Genomic DNA, 22,694 nt, shown 5'->3' on the forward strand with positions numbered 1-22,694 from the left:
CCTATGTGTATTGTGTCTCACTGACCTAAGAAAGCAGTAGAGTTTGATACGAAAGATAATCGACAAGGTTTGAGAAATGTAGTCCACTGAACCCTGACTTTGCCTGTCTTATTATACATGGGTGTTCTATTATAGTTCCTGCAGCATTGCCATACACCAGCCCAAGCATAAATGACTTACCTCATAAAAAATTAAAATAACTGATGCTGAAAACTTGTAAAATCACAATAACACTAATTGGATGTGATTGAGGATATCAACCCACCTTTGCTTTCCTTATTGTGGGCGTCTCTTTGCTTTTAGTACCTGCCGTCTTAGCCCCTGCCATTCAGTCATTCGATAAGGGCAACGCCACAGTCCGCGACGCCTCACCCACCCTATGATGATGATGATGAGGGGTCCCTCTCGATAAGTTTCATACATGCCCCCTTACAATCCAAAGTACCAAATAGCACGATTCATCAACTTGCTCAAGCCACAAACTCTGAGGGAATGCTCTTTCCCCCTTTCACTCGGGGTTGTCTCTTACAGAAACAAACCGGGGTGAGCTAGGGTGATTCCTGGGCAGCGTGCCACATACCTGAATAGTCAGAGTTGGGGCTGTCGGACTATTCAGTTAATAGGCCTTGAATCAGTTGCATGGAGTAAATGCTCGTCTGACACAAAAACATTCCAGCGATATCCCGTGATTCTGTGTAGGCACTTATCAGAAGCATCAGTCTGCCTCTTCAAGTCTCTGCTTAGTGTTCCTTAGTTGCTCACCACCGGTACTGCCTCTTTTCAATACCAGTGTGTGTGAAGTCAGCCACTGCATCTGACAGTTGTTTCCAGGACATAATTGTGTACTGTCAGAGTTCCTGCTGTTTGGGGCCCAGCTTTGATCTGTCATTCATAGTAAGCTTCACCTTACCTTCAGGCAATCAGGAAATTTGGCGTGATGTAACAAAGTGCGTGTGGCTTTATGGTACAAAACGACTCAGAATCAAAAGTGCATACTGCTGTGGTGCTGTGAACATTTGAAATACACTAATGATAATATCCCCCTAATGAAAGAAGTTGGTAGAAAGTATGGAAGCTTGTAAAAAGTGCGAACATTCCACAAGACTAAAAGTATAAAGAGTAACATTGAAAAAAAGTACTATAAGATGTACAAAATAATTATATAGGTTCAAACATTTTAAAAGATAAAGTAATGAATAAAGAAAGTATGATCAAGAATAATAGAGTGGTTCTGAGGATTCCAAGCATTCGGGAATATTGAAAGAGGAAAGAGATGGCGAAGCAAATGGTACAAAGAGTCATTACAGACCTGATCTCCTCTTGCTCAAATAACACTAACGACGCGCACAGGAGTAGATAGTTCAGTTTTCAAGGGTTACATTTTTATTTGTTCATTCATTTCTTTATTTTTCTATTTGCTTATTTATTATTTTTAAGATTTTGTTCCTGCTGTAAGTGATATTTGAGTTTTACACTTACCAATATGTTCTTGAACCCTATAAATTAAGAGGATGTAGTTAAAATTAGTCTTTGATAATTTTGATGTTTACAAAAATATGTATTGCATCTGTTAAGTGTTTTCATTATTTGATTTATAATTTAAAAATGTGCCTTGAGTGTATTTGCTATTCAGTTATAATCTCTTACATGCTTTAATTTTTTGTTTTTTGGAAATTATCTTTTTTACTTGTTCTGTATATTTATTCCTAATTATTGTTATCATTTCAGTTTTTTTCTTTATATCACTCCTGTCATTTTTTTGCAAACGATAGATGACATTCCACCTGCCTGGACTTATTTACCTACTCATTTACCCAACGGAGAGCCACGGTTTATTTTTCCTCCGAAAGTCACAGTTTCTTGTGTGCCAAAAAAGTTTCATCACTGCGGGCGCTCATCCTTTTGTTATTATCCCAAGTCTGTGGCGATGGTGGTGCCAACCCATACCATTGTGCCTTTTTTTTAGGTGCTGCTTCTAGTGCTGATAGACTTTCTTGGGGGGTCTCTTGAACGACCGTAGCTGTTAGTGGCGCGGGCGTATCTTATTAATAGTGGCTGCCGTGATGTATGACCCTTGCTTGGCCCATGCTGACCCCCGGTGATCCACTTGACCATTCTCTGAAGTTAGGGTTGACTGAAGATCTGGGCAGCATGTGGGTAATCTTCCGCCACTCAGCAGTGGTTTAAAATTGTCACTGTCTTGTGGTGGAACTCAAACCCAGGTCCTTGGGAACTTCACGTCCACATGTTGACCACTCAGCCACTACCTCAATGCTTCCATGTGTGTGAGTGCTCCTCCTTTGGTCAGATTCCAGCAGGATAATCCTAACAAAAGGCTTGGCAATGTGAAGAAAACCCAACATGAAAATAAAGAAAGCATATCAAAGCTCAGTATAATTATCAGTAAAGTTTCATCCCAGTATGATACGAGACGAAAATTCAAAAAGCCTTATAAGTCTTAACAGATACGTGATAAAAGGCTACAAAGCATAAAGCAAACCTCCCATGATTCTATATGATACTCACCAATATCTGGCAATGCTGTTGTATAGAAGATGCCTGTGATAGTAGGCTGAGGTATTGTGGGCAGAGAGGGAAGGAGAAACACATGCATTCCTTCAGTGAGTGCAGCAAGAAGCCAAAGATGTATATTGAGTGTTGCAGAGAAGGGTTTAGCGTCATAAGTTGCTCCCACACTCTACCAATGGGCCGTGTTCTTCAAAAAGCGAATGTGAAGTGGGGCGATAACATGGAAAAGTAAACTGTATAATGTCATGAATTGGTTTGGCATAGAGGTGGAAATGTGGCAGTGTAGGAAAAGTATGTTCATATTGAGTGTGTTGCAGAGAAGGGTTTAGCGTCATAAGTTGCTCCCACACTCTACCAATGGGCCGTGTTCTTCAAAAAGTGAATGTGAAGCGAGGCGGTAACATAGAAAAGTGAAGTGTACAATGTCATAAGTTAGTTCGGCATAGAGGTGGAAATGTGACAGTGTGGGAAAAGGATATTCGTATCTATTTTATTCAGTTTTGGGGTTGACATATTACTGTAAGAAATGGAAGAGTGGGATGTGCATAATGTCAAAGGTTGGTATGGCATAGAAGTAGAAATGTGATAGTTCTACGAAATTAGGATGTTTATTTATGCTATATTTATTTTTCGTTTTGATATTGGGGGCCAGCATACGGTTTTAGGAAATGGAAAAGGAGAAGAGTTACATGTCGGAGTTGGAAATGGTAGTGCAAGGAAAGCCAAACCATGCAATAAAAGAGTGCACAGGGGAAGGAAAAGAGGTTGATAAAAGGTGCAATAGGAAATGTGATATGCTGGTGTGGTTGTTTGGAGAGGAAATGTGACTTGTAAGAATGGAAATAAAGTTAGGATACAGTGGAATGGTATGTGTGTATGTGTCTGTGTATGTGTGTAAATATATAAGTAAGCGAATGTGAATATATGAAGGTACCTGTTTAGCTTAATGCCAATAGGAATTATCGGGACCAGTGACAGCGATGTGATAGGGTGCTAAAGCTTGCATCAGTACATACAGGGAAGCTGCCAAGGGTGGTGCATGTGATAGGAGGGGAGGCAGTGTGTGTTATGACCTTACCCTGTGTCGCGTCTAGTGTGAATGGAGTTTCTTACACGCCTGGACTGTTCGGAATAGGCAGGTGTGTGTGTATGCGTGTGTCTGTGTGTCTGTGTTAGTGTCTTATTATAGCTAAGACATAAAACAACCTATATTTGCTCAGTCGTTTCCTGGTGTTAACATATATACAATCAGTACCTTTATATACAGTCTCTAACACTCAGCAAGGTTGGTACATATATGTCTGTGTATGTAAGCTGACAGACTAGGAAACAACTGACACAAGACAGAAGTAGAGGTCTGGCCATTCAGCGGGTGGTGTGATGATGTTAGGAAGTTTACGTACCACTTTTGCATGAGTACTATTGTGTTGCTCCCTGCTGAAGTGAGGTAAGCGACACGGACAAGGAAACGAGAAAATTGCGGTTGAAGTTTGTTGTTTCTGCACTTTTCCGAGGCATGTGTGTGAAAAAAATTACCATGATGCCACAACTTTTTTGAATTTTAGTCTGAAAAGTTGCCTGAATAGTTGGTTGATGCGAGGCAAGTGATATCTCAAGATTGACCCCATGTCGCTTACCTCATTTCTCAGCAGGGAGCGACACAATTATGGCTGTGTATTTAACTTCACAGATTAAGAAATAACTGACATAAAAAAAGCAAAGGGAGGCAGTTCAGCAGATAGTGTACTGAAATTAAAAAGTATACGAAACAGTTTTGCAGTAGAATTTGAAAACGAAACTATTTGCATTGAACTTTGAAAACGAAGCGTATTTACAATGAAATCAGAAAACCAAACATTTTTAACCTGCGAAATTTGCAAACTAAATATTAATGGATCAAAATTTCACACTAGAGGCACAAAACTGAAACTAACGGAAACACTTGAGTAGAGAGAGCCTCATGTCCTGCCAGGGAATGATAGTACAGGCTGGTGATGAAGCTGATAATGATGATGATTTAAAATGTGTGAGAGTTCCAGCACAAAACAGACAGTAGGGAACCCTCGTCTCCCAAACCCTGAATTTCACCAGCGTTCGGCATTTTCATCAGGGTTTTGTGTAATATTCTCTCGTTGTTTAATTACTGGATAGCCATTTTTGCGTACCTTATAAATGATCGTGCCACTCAAGTACTTACAGAGACATTGCCGCAGTTTTGTTAATTCATCGCGAAACGTGTTACTACATGTCTGTGTTGGTGTTATGCTCCTATAAGCGAGTTTGAACATATAGACTTTCCTGTACTCAGTTTATTTCTATCTTTTATTTATTTCACCTATTTTATTTTACCGGAAAGAAATATAAGTGAAAGACATGTAACTAATCTTTATCAGGTCCATGGAGGCATTGTTTCCTCTCTCTCTTTTCCTATTTCACACGGTACCTCCTCAACCTCTCTCTCTCTCTCTCCTTTATTTATTTACTTCTCTGTTTTGTTTTCTCTTCCTTTTTCCCCTTGTTACATTCTCGCTTCCTGTCTCCTCCCCTTCTCTTTCCCCTCTTTTCTCTCCATATTTCATATCTCCTTTACTTCAACCGTTTTCTCTTTCCGTTATGTATTTATTTCTCATTTTCTCTTAATTTTTCACTCCTCACTTTTTTTTTTCTCTATGACTCCCTTTCCCCGTATTTCCTCTTCCTTTCCATTTATCTTTGTCTTCTTCAGTATCTCATGTCTTTACTCCTCTCTCTCTTGTCTCCTCTGTTTTAACTCATCTCTCTCTCATTTCTGTCTTCACTTCCCTGTCTTGTCTCGTGCCTTCACTTCTCTCTCTCATCTCGTCTGCTTTAATTTCTCTCTCTCTCTCTTGTCTCATTTATTTTTACTCCTCTCGTCTCGCCTCTCTTCACTCTATTGTCTCCTGTTTTCACTCCTCTCTCTCTTGTCTCATTTATTTTTACTCCTCTCGTCTCGCCTCTCTTCACTCTATTGTCTCCTGTTTTCACTCCTCTCTCTCTTCTGTCTTCTCTATTAACACTTTCTCTCTCTCTCTCGTGTATTTGCTTTGACTATCCGCTGTCAGCCCACGCAATAACCACTAGTCATAAGCCATTGCCTGAATTCTTGCCCCAGTGCGCCCCATAAAAGACAAACCAAGGAAGTGTTGTGCGTGTGTGTGTATGTGTGTGTGTGTTAGTATAACCCGGTAGCAGCGACAGGCCAAATTTGTGGCTTTACCCGGCGCAGCAGCGATACAGGTAAATTTTGCTTTACCACACTCAGTGACAGGTGACAGGGTGTGTACCGGCAGGATACAGTGACAGGGGTTTAAATTTGTGGGTTGTACCAGTGACAGGCCAAATTTGTGGCTTTACCGCGTACCAGTGACAGGCCAAATTCTTGCCCTGACATAACCCCCCTGAAATAGAGGATGCATATACTGATCACAAATGCATTAATACAAATAATGGTTTGCATGAGTGATGATTTTTTCTCATTAATTCGCTTAGAGGGGCCTTTAAGAAACATGATCCCCGCAGCTACCGGGTTAGAGTACAGTCAGTCAGGCAATATATATCAGGGTTGTCGTTTTTTTGGTATGTCCGTGTGTGTTTTTTTTTTTTTTTTTCCCCTTCTTTGTATGATTGCAGGTTTGATTCAAGCTTGCAATGTCCTGTATTTTAACTCTTTTTAACACATTTTAATTATCTATATCCTCAAACTTATGTATTTTCGGATATGTACAATTCCGTTTACTTGTATGTTCGTGTATGTGTATGTGTGTGTGTGTGTGTCTTGATAGGATAAGGTTCACCGTTACCTTGGCTGGCACAATGTTAGAAAGCGTCTCGTTGCCTCTCGTGCTAAGTTAACAAAATCCCTAAAAGCCAATCTCATACCGACTCCTCGAGGTGATGTTTATATACTGCATAATATGTTACTTTAACTCCTTACTAAGAGTGTTTATAGTGTAGCCGTAAGTCTGCTGTACATAGTAGTGTTAAGGAGTGACTTTGTTGTTAACTGTTGTGTATTTTTTCCATAGTGTGACTTTAAGTAGTGTTAATAATAAAAGATTTTGTTAACTGTTGTAGTGTTTCCTTAGTCACTCTGTACCTAATACCCTTCAGTATGATTTAGTCCTGTTGTGTGACTTTTTAGTAGGACTTACACCTAACAACTTTGTGTGTACTATAGTGATGTTTTGTTATAGTAGTTATTGTTATGTCATGCACCGACTTTCAAAAATGGATGTGTAGTGGTATTCATGTAGTTTATGGAGCCGTAGAAGTAGTAGTAGTTGTAATTTTTCTATAGTGTTGTGCAGTAGCTATTTACACACTCCACAGAAAGAGTAAGTAAACATCTTTAATTCTTGATCTATTGCAAACTGAAAATAAGAGGTTTTATTTTGTTTGGAGTGACCATGTTTAGTTGACAATACTGGTTATCAGCCAAATAAAATGAAAAAAAATATAGTTAGAAAACAATCCATGGAAAGGGGTTGACAATGACCCTCTAGATTTAGAGCTACACAGTAAGGAAAAATAATTATTTAAAGTAGGAAAGTTTGAAGGATTTGGATAAAAAATATAAGAATGTCAATTTCATTATTACATGTTTTATTTCACTCTGAGGCATAAAGTAAGAAGACTCGGATAAACAAAAGAATTTCACTAAAGATAAAATTATTGCCTCCTTTGTGTTGCTTCTCCCACAGCCACATTAATGGCATTCTCAGAGGGTAAGGAAATGGCACTGCAGGTGAGGTCAGAATTACAATAATCAGCGAGGTGTGAAGGTAAGTAGTTAAAGAAGGGATCAGGTAATATGCATGTTATTAGTGAGTAAATGGTAATGCAAGTAATTATAAAATTAATAGCAACAGTAGTGGTGGTAGTAGTACAGTAGTAGTAGTAGTAACACCAGAATTTTCTCTTTACTCCCACACAAACACAGCGTTTAACAAAACACACGAGAAATTAATCCAGACAAGGATAGGTTTTGCTTATGCTGGGGATCGAACCTGCGACCAGTGAGACGGGAGAGCCACTCCTTAACCAGTCAGCCAGAAAGGTACCTCACTCGCTGAGTGAGTTATGGGAGGCTCGCCCATCAGGCTTGTCTCGCCACTACAAGTAGATGTAATTGCAGCAGCAGCAGCACAAATAAAAGCTAATGACTTGGGCATCCCTAGTTCACAATAAATGGATAAAGAAATACTTGAGTTATAGGAATCAGTGAAGAAAATGTAGAATGATGAAAAAGCAGTCTTTGTTCAGTCATTCCTTTGGTGGGGGTTGGCTTAGAAAACATGAATAGATAGATCAGCTTTTAATTTCTACACTTTTTGATATTTACTTTACCTGAAATAAGGAACCAAGGCAGATGGGGAACAGGTGTGAATAGGAACATGTAATAGACTGTCCTGGTGTGAAGGAACAAACACACTTAAGTTTTACAATATTTATTTATGGAAAGTGTAAATCAGTGTATAATTTGAACTCGTTAAATGGTAAATGGTTAAATGGTAAATGATGTAACTTTAAAATAAGAAATATTCAACCTATCATATCTACACTTCACAAAGTTTAGGGAAGATTGTCAAATGACGAGCCTTTTCAAAACAAAAGATGGGCTGTGAGAACATGGCTTTGGTAAAATGAAAACAGTATATGTGTATAAAATCATATTAAAAGACAAACCTAATGCAGATAAATGTGATTATGAGCTCTTATACATCCAACAGCAGTCTCAAATTATATGTTGTGTTCAGTACCAGGCCTTGCATTACGTAGAAAATTCATCAACACAAAGCTCGTCACTACATCAGTAATGCGCAAAGACAAAAATAACACTATTGCTTATCCTTACTGCAGAATCAGTTAACTTGTATACACACAAAAAAAAGAGCAAAGATCTGTATAGGAAGAAAAAGTGTATAGTATCTTACTAAACCCATTAACTGCTGAATCATAGCTAACACAGAGAAGGTTGAGCTCAACACACAAGAAGAATTATAACACAAAGAGACAAGAAATTTCAATACATATTTTTGTCTCCACACCTGTTTTTCATTGTTGTCTTGTACACTATTTTCCGATGGAATAAAAAAGGAGGGATAAGTGTAGACATTATCCCAGCAAGACCATAAGAGTGTATTTCTCTCATGGCATATAAAAGGAAGGAGTAAAAGTGTAGATGTGGTGATGTGGTCCTACCATAGACATTATTTCAGCAAGACTGTGTGAGTGCATTTCTCTCACAGCATAGAGAGAATGATCAGGGATAAGGCTACATACAGGTACAAATTGCAGTTGTTTCAATCCTTACATACATACCCTGAAACACGGGATTTGTGTGTAAATTGATGAACACAAACGCAAGGTAATATGTACACCTCGGAAATAGCGAAAGAGGTAGAGGTAAAGAAAGAAAGAAAGAAAGGCGTGGCTTCTGTGGTTGACGTGAGCTGAAGATTTACACACAAACTGTCATAAAGGTATAGATATTGGGGGATAAATATAATGTGAAGAAGTGTACACAGTCATGTTCAAAAGAGGAGCATATAGGGGGATATAAATTAAGTAAAGAAGTTGTGTGTAAAGAGGAGGCGGGGATGGTGAGGCATTGGGGAGGGAGGTTAGGGTGCAAGTGCTGGGTCATCCCCACCTAGCAAGCCAAAGTAAATATGGAAGAGGATTTGGCAGTATTGGGCACTGGAGAGGCTGAGGCAATGGACAAAAATAGTTGGAATCATACAATCGATCGTCTACCTTCATTTGAGTTTATGGGAAAACCTGACGTTAAAGCGAAGATGACCATGAGAAGTCTTAACAATAGTGCATAAAAGGTGTACATTTTGTGAGCAGACATAAACAGAAGTATACAAAGTTTACCACCTTAAAAAAAAATTATACTGAATTGTAGGGTAGACATGAAAGGAAGAGGTAGACATAGATTCCATGTATACCTCCTGCCCGAGCGTTCGCATGTATACTATGTTACACTACTAGGATATACGGTCCAGCGATTCCAGCATGATGATACTGCTGCCTCGGATCACCTGTAGGGAAGGAAAGGTGATTAGAAACATGGCCGGAAAGATGATAAAACTGTGCGTGAAGTGTAGTATGTATCCACCATGTTGTCTGGTTGCTTAGTACTTTCTTATTTGTTTACAGTACAGGAGGCAAAGAAGTATGGTGTGAATTGTTAGTGCAAGGGTAACACATTATCTTCCACAACAGGCATTCATCCATTATTAAATTTAGCTGTACATTCAAAAATCACCTTATTTTCCAATGTGTGCATAAAGTGTAATATGTATCTGTGAGAACTATCTTGGTGTCTGGTTCCTGAGTATATGGCGTAAGTGTTGGTAAAAGGGTAATACATCATCTTTCACAGTAAAGGTTCATAATCATCCCTTATTAAATGCATTATATATACATTCTATAATCAACTTCCTCTCCTTCACTTGATCTGAAATTTCTATGCATGTTCACACTAACCAAATACTTATTCTTGACTAAATACACTAAATACATTCTTTTTTATTTTTTACCCAGGATGAAGTGGACAAACAAGATGAAGAACATGGTGAATAAGGCAAACCAATCAATACATATTTAAACACACTCAGCCGTCCATTAGCCCATCCAACCATATAAGGAAAATAGACGTTCAATGAAAAGAAAAAGAAAAAAAAGTAGATGATGTACTCAGGAAGGATAGACATAGTTACACATGCCAATACTTACACAGATGCCAATCCGCACACGGTCAGTCCCCTTCCGCACCTCCGTGCCCTCGTCCACCACCAGGTTCATGAAGGGGTCAAAACCGCGCAGAGTTCCCTCCACCACACGACCTCCGTTCAGCTTCACCATCACCCGTTTGTCCATGTACCTGCGGGGGTGAGGGAGATGTGAGGGGTGTTGGTAAAGGGCAAGAGAATAAGGAAGAAGAAGAATGGAGTAAAGAAAGAAGGAAAAGAAGAAAAAGAATGGAAATTGAGGAGGAAAAAGAATGGAGAACAACAAAGAGGAAAAAGAAAAATGGAATAAAAGGAAAAAGAATAGAATAAGAAAGAGGGAAAAAAAAACAATTGAGAATAAGAAAAAGGAGAAAAAAGTGGAAAAAAAAATGGAGGAGGCTTTGAGTCAAATATTCTCATAAATATGTAGGAAGAGGAGGAAGAACACTTATTTATGAACATATCAAGGTAATATGAACTGAAGTGTCAAGCAGTGGTTCCTACAGGACAAGAAAGACACAGACAAAAATTGCAGCAGGATCTCAGCATGGAGGTCAGTGCCCTTCATGTTCTTATTTGAGAATAAATTTTGGACAATTTCCGTTTCACCCAACCAACGATTTTCTGACGTGGTTCATGTTTTTCTGGTGATAGATGTAGTGAATTGCATGATTTTGTACCTCATTTCCGTCGCAAATGTCTACTTTTTGAGTTATGCCTATCCCCAGCCCTAATCAATCTTGGGGACCTGTGGGAACACAGGGTTTTTGGGAAGGGGAGCATGAAATCGACTAATATGCATTTCAAATGAGGTCGAGAAATCAACAGAATCACATTAGAACACCAGTGAAAGGGCATAGCCTGCATTTGTTTTGAAGGAAGCGGCAGAGGCAGCCATTTTGAAGTAAGCAGTGTTGCCAACGATCCGCTGCGGGAGCGAGCATATAAAGTGAGCAGTATTGCCAACGATCCGCTACATTTAGCAAAAATACCTGCAGCCATGGGGAGGTGAGCAGCATTGCCATTTCTTTTTTTTACAGCAAAGGAAACAGCTCAAAGGCAAAAAAAAAGGGAAACAATCATTTAAAAAATACCACTAATCACTGCTCCTATAAAAAGGCGGCTGCAATATATATTTCGTCTAGTAAAGGTAAGGGATTATATATCGTTTAAAGGGGGTGGGGTTCCAGGGCCTTGGTAAGGAGAGGGGTCGAGGGGGGCGACCTCAGTTAGTTAGGTCGTCAAGTTCGGTTGGAATAATTTAAATATGCTCCCCCACCAGAACCCCCCGAATTCTCACGGGTCCCCCAAGATCATTTTAATGATGGGGAGCCCCCCTTGGTTAGGAGGGGGGTCGTCAGTTAGCTAGGTCATAAAGTTCGGTTGGAATAATTTAAATATGCTTCCACACCAGAACCCCCCGAATTCTCACGGGTCCCCCAAGATCGTTATGTTTAGGGAGGGGGGATCCAGGGGGGACAAAGCCCCCCTTGGTTAGGAGGAGGGTCGAGGGGGGCAAAGCCCCCCTCAGTTAGCTAGGTCGTAAAGTTCGGTTGGAATAATTTAAATATGCTCCCCCACCAGAACCCCCCGAATTCTCATGGGTCCCCCAAGAGCCCCCCTTGGTTAAGAGGGGGGTTGAGGGGAGCTTCGCCCCGCCCCCCCCTCAGTTAGAGGTTAGGTTATGTAAAGCTGGGTTGGGGTAGTTTAAATATATTCGACATTCGGTTTAGGCCATTGGAATACCCAGCGTGGGACGGAGTTGGGGGGGGCGACGGTAGGGTGAAGCAGTAGTTGTAAAGAAATGCCGTGTTTGGTGTTTCAAAACTGCGGTCCATTCGAGCAGTAAGTTAATGTTTGCCAGTCAGTTTAAAGATGGCCACGGTGTGTGCTGGTTGTACGGACAACTACTGGGAGTTTATTAATCAATTTTATCTATACGACGAAGAAGTCATGGTGTCCTTCCTCAAGAAGTATGGTGCCCAAACTGTAAACTTCCCTGTATTTATAGGGAGGAGAGGCAGCAGCAGCAGTAGCGCCACAAAAAACATCAACATATGGCCAGTAAGGTAATGCCGTTGTTGTGGTTTTCATTTCCTGAACTTGGCGAAAGCAACGATTTTCTCGTGTTCTTTATCTTTTTCTGGTGATACATGTAGTGAATTGAATGATTTTGTACCTCATTTCCGTCGCAAATGTCTACTTTTCGTGTTATGCCTATCCCATCTAGGAAAGTTAGAAATCTTTGGCCAGGGTATTTCAATAACGATTTTCCCAGAAAAACACCCCCTTGTGCTATGTAGCACTTCGTTGGCAATACTGCTCACCTTCCAGTGGCCGCAGCTATCTTTGCTAAATGTAGCAAATCGTTGGCAACACTGCTCACCCATAGCAGATCGTTGGCAACACTGCTTACCTCACAATGGCCACCTCCGCCACTCCCACCAAAACAAATGCAGGCTATGCCTTTTCATTGGTGTTCTAATGTGATTCTGTTGATTTCTCGACCTCATTTGAAATGCATATTAGTCAATTTCATGCTCCCCTACTCAAAAACCCCGTGTTCCCACAGATCCCCAAGATCGTTTAGGGCAGGGGATAGGCATAACTTGAAAAGAGGCATAACTCGAAAAGTAGACATTTGCGACGGAAATGAGGTACAAAATCGTGCAATTCACTACATCTATCACCAGAAAAACATGAACCACGTCTGAAAATCGTTGGTTGGGTGAAACCGTAAATTGACCTAAATTTTTAATTTCCACAAATGGATGTCACACTTTAGAACACAAAGCTATTTTTTCTGATAAGTTTTAGTGCTTGTCTGTGCCTACTTAATGGCAGTTCTGCACTTGTAAGTGAAGGATTGGGCACAGAAAAGATCTAACAAGCCATGGCTATGGGTGGTGCATTGGAGCCTTTCTGTGCGCAATGCCTCAAATTTTACTAAGAAGTATTTAATTCTTAAAATATGTGAATAAGTGGCTTCTATTACAAAAGGTGTCAATCACTAGGAAATAGGCTCTTTATTGGAATGATGCCTAAAACAGAATGGCTATTTATTGAGCATCATCTCCAAGACCACTCCAGTTAGATCAGTGGTTCCCAACCTTTTTTTCAGGTGACCCCAATCATGCACCTCAAGACATGACCGCAACCCCACTAGTTTAGTTGTATATGTGTTATTTTTATATAATAACACCATGTTTGATATTTAGAGGTCTTGGTGACCCCAGGGTTGGGAGAGGGGGACCTAGAAATAACCAAAACTAGTGTTATTCTAGATATGAGCCTAAATAAATACACAGACATATTTTATGAGATCATAAATGGTAAATGGTCAGTCCTTTCCAATAAAACTTAATTAACCCTTCAATTACTTGGGAATTAAGTTATGTAACATGGTCTGGCTGGGTCAAGAGCCTGGTATTACTTAGGCTGTTAACCACCCTTTCCCTTCATATTCAGCATTATTCCCTTAAGTTCCCTGTAATACTCTCACGAAAAAACATAAGCATCGTCCTTCCGGCTCACTAAACGGCAGGACAGACGCAGAAAACCTGAAAAATTTCTCTCCTTGCCCTGAAACGTTTGCAGGGACATGTAAACAAACCCCGCCGGCAACGTTTTGGGGAATTATTACGTTATTTGGCCGTTTTAAGCATACATTGAGTGCTCAGTTAATATGGACTTACTTTTTCAACTCGGGGGGATGCGCCTTACTCATGGTGGAGGATTTGGAGGAGAAAAAACGTCAAAAATAAGAATGCACGTAAAAATTTGGCGGTGTGGCGTGGCTTGAGGGAAGGAGGGAGGACGGTCTTGCTCCAGGGACGGTTTTGTACTTATTCACTATTTCTCTACTTTTCTCCACTTATTTCTCTGTTTCAATGCAAGTAATACGATTTAAAGATAATATTGGTGATTTTTAGGGCATCAGCTCAGCGATATTAGTGTCCAAGCGAGCTCATACCCATATTATATTTATTTTCCTTTTATAGAAGTTCTTTGTGTCTGTTTAGCTCGTATAACACACACATATGAATTAACGTAACATTTTTCACATGGAGGTAACGGAGATCATTGTATTTTCATCATGGCGGCAGTAATTCATTCATCATTTAGAGGAGCTGGATCTTTCTGGCTCACGACCTTCAGCCTGTTTATACTCTTGCTCAGAAGGAGGAGGAGAGAGGAAGAGGGAGAGGAAGGGGAGAGGAGAAGGTGCAGCGGGTCATTTCTTGCTTGCTCTTGGTTGGTCAGGAAGGAAGAGGAAGAAGTGGAGGAGGAGAAGAAAGATTTACATTGATTTACATAGAAAACCAGACCACACAGAATAGGTGGTCTGTCCTTAAATTACAACGTTGGTGAAGAAAAATTTGGTGCAGTCTGAATTTACTTGTTTACACTTGAGTTTTACATGTTAAGGGTGGAAAGCCTTTCTTCGTAAGATTTGTTGCGCAAGGAAGGGATCATTTTTGTTGCCCGACGCTGAACACCTTCTAATTTAGCTATGTCCTTTGCATGGTGGGGAGGCCAAAACTGTACCGCATATTCCAAGTGGGGTCTGACTAAACTATTGTAGAGCGGAAGTATTACATCTTTATTTTTTAATAAAGTTTATTTTAATGGACCCCAACATTCTATTCGCTTTATTTGCTGCATCGATGCATTGCTGTGAGAATTTGAGGTTTGACGCAATCCTTAACCCATTGAACGCCTTTGAGTTTAACGCCGCGCATTTCGTAATCGAACTTCTTATTTCTTGTTCCAACTTGAAGAACCTGGCACTTGTCTATAGACGTTAAAGGGCATCTCCCATTTATCCGACCAAGCTGAAATTTTGTGCAAATCCTCTTGGAGGCTTTGCCTGTCTTCGTCAGTGTGAACCGAGTTACCAGTCTTTGTGTCGTCTGCAAGTTTACTAATGCGATTACTGAGACAAACATCCACATCGTTGATGTAAATAATAAAGAGCACTGGGCCAAGAACCGAGCCCTGAGGGACGCCACTAGTGACCGGTGCCCACTCTGAGTTAAATCCGTCAATCACCACTCTTTGCTGTCTGTTGCTCAACCAATCCGCGACCCATTGGTTTACTTGACTGTCAATACCTATTTGCTTTAATATATAAAATAATTTATGATGCGGGACTTTATCAAACGCTTTCTGGAAATCTAGATATACTATGTCCAATGATTTGGTTACATCATAAACTGAGAAGAGGTCGTTATAAAAGGTCAATAGGGGGAGGACGCAGTGATGGGATGCAGCCGGTTCGCACCGGATCGCAAGAACCTATTCTTAGAATTTCTTTAATCCCGAGACCCGGTTGTTACTGCTAGCTTAAATCAGGGGTTCTCAATTTTTCCCCCATGAACACCTTTTACTTATAAGTTATAACCTGTTCTTAAAAAAATTTAATGCCACCACTGGGGAGGAGGAGGTGCTGGGGGGCATCTGTTGCTGGCTTGTCTCCTGGTTGATTACGGAGGAAGAGGAGGAGGAGGAAGAAGAGGAAGAACTGGAGGAGGAGGAGGAGGAGGAGGAGGAGTACATAGGAATACATAGGAAGAACAGACATCAGAAGACCTGTCGGTCTATGGCGAGGGTGTTTGTTTACTACCGCTACTATTAGTAATCTACGTGTGGTAGGACAGGACAGAATAGATGAAGGCTCCTCCCCACCCACCTCTCCCTCCGGCAACGTGCCGGCAGGAAATAGTTAGATCACCATGTGCCTTTAAGGAAGAAAGGGACATGGAAATTTTACAGTAAAGAGAGAAATAAGAGGAAATTATTACCCTTAACTTACACTACTGGTGACCTAAACTGTGGGGGAAACTAATGTCCTCATGTTGTACTCGTGCTGCAGGCTGCCTGAGACAAACGTAGAAAGGGTCAGTAAACAGTGTAGCCTATGTAGTGAAAAAAAAAAAAAGCTAGTATTAAATTGGACTGCTCACGATGGGGTGAGATGTATAGTTTCAGGGGTTACAGGTAGAGGCTTGATCCTCGTTTACCTTCGGTACAGGGGTACGCTCCAGTATCCTGTTAACCTTACTGTTCCCACACCTCACTGCCTGAAACATATAAAAAGGGTCAGTAAAATCTTATATCCCTGAAATACTTATCCAATGAAGACTTGAAGCTATTAATACACTGTGCGCTAACTACTGACGGTGGGAGTCTATTCCAGTGATCGACGACTCTATTATTGAAATAACTTCTGCGCGCCAATGTCTTACATCGGTTTCCCTTTAACTTCATACCGTTGCTGCGTGTTATTGTGTTGGTGTCTCTCTGAAATAGACTATCTGGGTTAATGTTTTCGAATCTATTAAGGATTTGGAACACTTCAATTAAGTCCCCTCTTACTCTTCGCTTCTTTAAAGAAAACATATCTAAACGCTGTAAACGCTCGTTATACGTCAAGTTACAGAGCGCTGGAATTTGTTTGGTTGCTCGTCGCTGTATCCTTTCTAGTAAGACTCGATCTTTGATATAATTCGGTGATCAGAATTGAACGACGTATTCTAGGTGTGGTCTTACAAATGCTAAATATAATCTCTTCATAAGTTCGGGTGATTTATAATCAAAGTTTCATGAGATTAATCCTAACATCATATTGGCTTTTTTACTTGCCACAGAACATTGATCACTCATTTTAAGAGTGTTACTGATAATGACACCAAGATCTTTTTCTTGTTTTACCTCGCTGAGCTCATGTCCTTGTAGCTGATATTTAAAGTTAGGATTCTTTTCACCTATGTGCATTACTTTACATTTATCTACGTTGAAACACATTTGCCATTTTTCGCTCCAGTCGGCAAGTCTCAATAAGTCTGATTGAATATTCTCGCAGTTTTTACTGTTCGTTACCGTACCCCCTACTTTGGTGTCGTCGGCGAATTTGGCTACTTTTGACAGGATATCAGTCTCTAAATCGTTCACGTAAATTATGAATAGTTTTGGCCCCAGGACTGAACCTTGGGGCACGCCACTGGTTACGGGTTGCCAATCGGATGCTTCACCATCAAGAACTACACGCTGTTTTCTGTCTGTGAGCCAGTCATGAATCCACGCACATAGATGGTCACTAATACTGTGGGAACGCAGTTTTGAAATAAGCCTAACGTGGGGAACGTTATCAAACGCTTTCTGAAAGTCTAGGTAAATTACGTCATACGGGGCTCGGGCGTCCCAACTTGAATAAACGTCGTTGAAAAAAGTTAGTAAGTTGGTAAGGCAAGATCGATTACTACGAAATCCATGCTGATTATCAGTTATCAAATCATTTGTTTCGAGGAAAGTGATCAGTTTATCCCTGATTATTTTTTCGAATAATTTAATTAGGACAGACGTGAGGCTGATAGGACGATAATTACTGGCTTGTTTTTTTTATCTCCTTTTTTAAATATCGGGGTAACATTGGCCTTTCTCCACTCCAGAGGTACACTAGCCTGTGCTAATGACTTATTGAACATTAACGTCATGGGTAATTCTAGCTGTTGACTACATTCTTTTAACACGCAAGGAGATAAATAATTATTGTCGGGGCCCGGAGATTTATTTGAATCTATTTTTTGCAGGTACGCACGCACTTCACTGATATCAATTTCGGCCAACGCAAGCTTATGTTCTTCAGGGCCTTGAAAAAGAGTCCTCGGGGCTGGGATCGATGTCATGTTCTCTTTTGTGAATACGCTACTAAAGGTTGAATTTAGGACCGACGCCATGCCTTTATCATCATTAATCATATCGCCATTTACTAATAGTGGGCCGATATTATTTTTAACAGTTTTTTTGCTTTTCATGTAGCTGAAAAATAATCTGGGATTTTTCTTCGCATCAAGTGATATTTTCATCTCATATTCGCGTTTCTGTTTTCTGATTTTCCTTTCGCACTCTCTCTTGATATTGATATAATTAGTATGATCCTGTGAAGTGTGTGACAGTTTATATTTCTTATACAGTTTTCTTTTTACGACGATGATTTTCTGCAGGTAATTAGTCATCCACAACGGCTTTTGATTCTCTGTCCTTCTTGGCTTGAGTGGGATGAATTTATTTACGCTCGCTGAGATTTGTGCAGTGAAACGGTCATGCATTTCTTGAACGCTGACGTTATTGAGCAAATGATTCCAATTTACTGAAGCCAATTCTCTTCTTAGGTCCGTAAAATTCGCTTTACTATAATTTGGTGTTAAAAGTGAGTTTTCTCTTGCTTCTGTTTCAATATTTAACATACATCTGATAATGTTGTGGTCGCTGCCTGCAAATGGCTCGCCGACCTCACAGGCATTAATGAGGTAACTGTCGGTCGTAAAGACTAAATCAAGAATGCTGTTTCCGCGTGGTAACTGTTTGATAAAGAAATATGTCTTGCGCAAAGTTTACTAATTTAGAGCCTTCTCTGTCGCTAGAGAGGTTAGCCCAGTTAACGGAGGGGTTATTAAAGTCACCGCATATTACCGCATTTCTATTTCCGATAATACTATTTATTTCTGCGTAGAGATTTCCATCAATGTCTTCATTTGATTTAGGAGGTCGGTAGATTACGCCCAGAATATACTTTTGATTTTTAATCGTCACTTGTACATAAAAAGAATCATATGCCTCTGTCTCGGTTGTGTTAAGCTGAATGACTTCTAAATTACTTCTCGCATATATTATTACACCACCACCCTTCTTGTGTAGACGACACTTAGCAAACGCGTTGTAACCATTAATAGCTACTTCACTTAACTGATGCTTGTCACGCGTATTTAACCATGTTTCTGTGATCAAAATGAAGTCGGGTTTTTCAGAAATTGCATGTATAATCAAGTGGCTACGCTTCTGAATAATGCTACGGGCATTTACATAGAAGATGTTTAATTTATTCGCCGAGTGCGCGCCATATATCAACTGTTTCTTCACTGGAATAGTGCGCCAGACCTGACTGTCTACAACTACCTCTTCCTCATCAACCACCTGTGTGGCTGGCTGCTGGTGGCATTGTGACCTGACTCTGCGAACGGGTCGGGAGAAAAATCTACCACACCTCCTCTCAGTAGAGCTGGCACGGAGCAAGTGAGCTGGCAGGGAACTGGGGGGTCATCCGTTGCTTGCTTAATTAATATTGTCTCTTGGATGAAGGGGTTTGGGAAGCGGGGGGGGGGACCGGACGCTGAATATTTGCTTCTTTCTTTGTGTTCTTTCTTTGTCTTTTGTTTGGTTTGGTTTCGTTCTGTTTTATCTGATTGTTTGTTTATGTTTGTTTCTTCTTGTTCTTGTTCTTGCTGTTCTTAATTGCCCCTTTTCTTCTTGACATTCTTGTCTTGTTATTCTTTCAATCTTTCTTCTTCGTCTCTTCTACAGTTTCTTCTTTCTATTTTCTTCTGATATATCTTTTACTTCTTTCTATTCTATTCTTTCTTATAAGCTTAATTTCTTCTTCGATTCCAGCTACAACTCTCATTGTATTAACCCGTCCGCTGCGATTGTCATGGATTTGGCCTGCAGTGGTAGCTTGGTAACATATAGTCCCAGGTCCTTCTCTGGCTCTGTTGTGGATAGTGGAGTATTTCCCATGTGGTATTGGTGTGCTGGATATCTCCTCCCAGGGTGCAGGACTTTACATTTTTCTTCATTGAATTGTAGCAGACACTTTTTGTTCCATTCCTGTAGCTTGGTGATGTCTTCTTGTAGGAAACCCGCAGCCAAGGGGTTAAAAAGTAGATAGCTACTGTGATGACTTTTCTTTCGATTTATGTTGCTATACTAAATCAAGCAGCTTAATTCAGTGTTGAGATTATACAGTATTGATATCCCAACAGTGATAGATGAGAAAAGGCGACGTTACGGCAAGGAGAAGGAATGCTGTGTTAGTATTCACAAGGAAGTAAATAAAACGAAAATGTGCAGAGGTAGGCTACGTATAGGTACTGGACCATGTAAAATTTGTTGAGAAGGAAAGGCATGTTGCGTTGGTGTTGATAAATTGATAGTGAAGGAGCCGTGGAAGGAAGCAAATAAAAGGTAGGTTTAATAAAAAAAGGTATTTAATCATGCAAAACTATAAGAAAATGAGTGTTGCGTGTTTAATAAAAAGGTACTTAATTATGCAAAACTATAAGAAAATGAGTGTTTCGTGTTTAATAAAAAGGTACTTAATTATGCAAAACTATAAGAAAATGAGTGTTGCGTGTTTGATAAAAAGGTACTTAATTATGCAAAACTATAAGAAAATGAGTGTTTCGTGTTTAATAAAAAGGTACTTAATCATGCAAAACTATAAGAAAATGAGTGTTTCGTGTTTGATAAAAAGGTACTTAATCATGCAAAACTATAAGAAAATGAGTGTTGCGTGTTTGATAAAAAGGTACTTAATCATGCAAAACTATAAGAAAATGAGTGTTGCGTGTTTAATAAAAAGGTACTTAATCATGCAAAACTATAAGAAAATGAGTGTTGCGTGTTTAATAAAAAGGTACTTAATCATGCAAAACTATAAGAAAATGAGTGTTGCGTGTTTAATAAAAAGGTACTTAATCATGCAAAACTATAAGAAAATGAGTGTTTCGTGTTTAATAAAAAGGAACTTGACCCGGTAGCAACGACGGGCCAAATTTGCGGCTTTACCGTGTACCAGCGACGGGCCAAATTTGCGGCTTTACCGTGTACCAGCGATGGGCCAAATTTGCGGCTTTACCGTGTACCAGCGATGGGCCAAATTTGCGGCTTTACCGTGTACCAGCGATGGGCCAAATTTGCGGCTTTACCGTGTACCAGCGATGGGCCAAATTTGCGGCTTTACCGTGTACCAGCGATGGGCCAAATTTCTGCCATGATATAAGCCTCCCAAAATAGATGGTGCATAAACTGATCACACATGCGTTGATATATATTATGAAATGGTTTGCGTGAGTGATGATTCTTTCTCATTATTTTACTTAGAGGGGCCTTTAACCTAGCCTAACCTAACTTGAGAAACATGACCCCCGCAGCTACCGGGTTAATCATGCAAAACTATAAGAAAATGAGTGTTGCGTGTTACAAGTACATAAAATTGAAGGATTGTGGGAGAAATGTAAAGTATAAAAAAAAGGAAAGTAAAGGATTAATGATCTTAGACTCGTTAACGTTAGAAATATTGATGCGTTAGTATAAGCGATATTAATGGGATTGTGGAAGGTATCTACAGTAAAAGAAAACTAGTTAAGACGAGAAGGAATGTTATATGTTGGTGTTGTAAAGTGATATGGAAGGGAATTTTTAATGTGGAAGGAATCTACAGCAAAAGAAAACTAGTTAATTGAGAAGAGAAAGAACGCCATATTGGTCTTAGAAAGTGATATTGAACGGTCTGGAAAGAATGGGAAGTAAAAGAAAGGCAAAATAGGAGATAACAGCAGGGCCATACATTGCTGAGTCGAGGGTAGGAGCCCGGGGGAAGGCTAGACTAACTTAGGCTTAAAAGGCTGTATATGTGTGGGTATGTGTTGCCATCTCTGCCCCCTGTCCTTGAACGATCACCTTGATAAATCTTGACGAAGGACATTAAGCTCATACTAATGTGAGAAAAACATACTACATACATACATACATATAGACAGACAGACAGACAGACTGACAGACAGATGAAAAAAAAGAATAAAAGACAGACATGAAAAAAAGAAACAGGTACTTACTTACAGACAGACAGACAGACAGAACGAGTGCGGGAGCTGAACCACCGCCTCAACACAGCCAGGAAAACCTACCGCAAACGCCCCACCTCCCCCAACAGGCGTTACTTGCAGGCTGTCGCCAAACACGCTTGCGTCACCAAGCGGCGATTGCGAGAAGAGGCCTGCTCCAGTGGTGCCAGGGTCTGGATGCACACTCCACCCTGGGGAAGATGTGGACCAAACTACACTCTGTCTCTCGCCCTCGCCCCCCTTGTCCACCAACTCACCCTAACCCACAAGAAGAAGCCGAGCGACTATCAGCCAGCTTTGCAGACCGCACTTCGCCCCACCAACTCCCACACACCACCAGGGAGATGCAGGAACTTCTGGCAGCAGGAAGGGCAGCTCTTGTGGAGGAAGCCTGCACAACTCCTGATGCAGCTGACGTTCCCTTCACCATGCAGGAACTGAAGGGCTGCCTCAAACGTGGTGGCGACACAGCTCCAGGAGCAGATGGAATCTCCTATTCCATGCTGAGACATGCTGGCTCAAAGGGCGAGAGCACCATACTACACCTCATCAACCTCTCCTGGTCAGAAAGCAGCATCCCCCAAGCCTGGAAGACAGCAGTGATTCAGCCCATCCCAGAACCCAGAGATCCCGGCTCCTTGCGCCCAATCTCGCTGCTCAGCTGTTTAGGGAAGACAGCAGAACGATGGTACTCCATCGCCTACAGTGGCGAACAGCTGAC

General features: G+C 40.5%; 1 protein-coding gene and 1 long non-coding RNA gene across 2 annotated transcripts; both read right to left on the bottom strand.

Moving 5' to 3' along the window:
• Nucleotides 1–2,817: 2,817 nt before the first annotated feature.
• On the bottom strand, nucleotides 2,818–5,762 carry LOC127009921 (uncharacterized). The gene is made up of 2 exons (XR_007762538.1): nucleotides 5,461–5,762; nucleotides 2,818–5,383 (listed from the first exon to the last, which is right to left on the bottom strand). It is a non-coding gene; the product is annotated as an uncharacterized LOC127009921 (long non-coding RNA).
• Nucleotides 5,763–7,131: 1,369 nt separating this feature from the next.
• LOC127009920 (probable small nuclear ribonucleoprotein G) lies at nucleotides 7,132–14,147 on the bottom strand. Its single transcript, XM_050883451.1, has 3 exons — nucleotides 13,985–14,147; nucleotides 10,294–10,441; nucleotides 7,132–9,596 (listed from the first exon to the last, which is right to left on the bottom strand). The coding sequence occupies exons 1-3, from the start codon at nucleotides 14,014–14,016 to the stop codon at nucleotides 9,543–9,545; spliced, it is 234 nt and encodes a 77-aa protein (XP_050739408.1). The 5' UTR covers nucleotides 14,017–14,147; the 3' UTR covers nucleotides 7,132–9,542.
• Nucleotides 14,148–22,694: the final 8,547 nt, after the last annotated feature.

Source organism: Eriocheir sinensis, chromosome 42, assembly GCF_024679095.1.
Source record: "Eriocheir sinensis breed Jianghai 21 chromosome 42, ASM2467909v1, whole genome shotgun sequence".
In the NCBI taxonomy this organism is placed as follows: Eukaryota; Metazoa; Arthropoda; class Malacostraca; order Decapoda; family Varunidae; genus Eriocheir; species Eriocheir sinensis.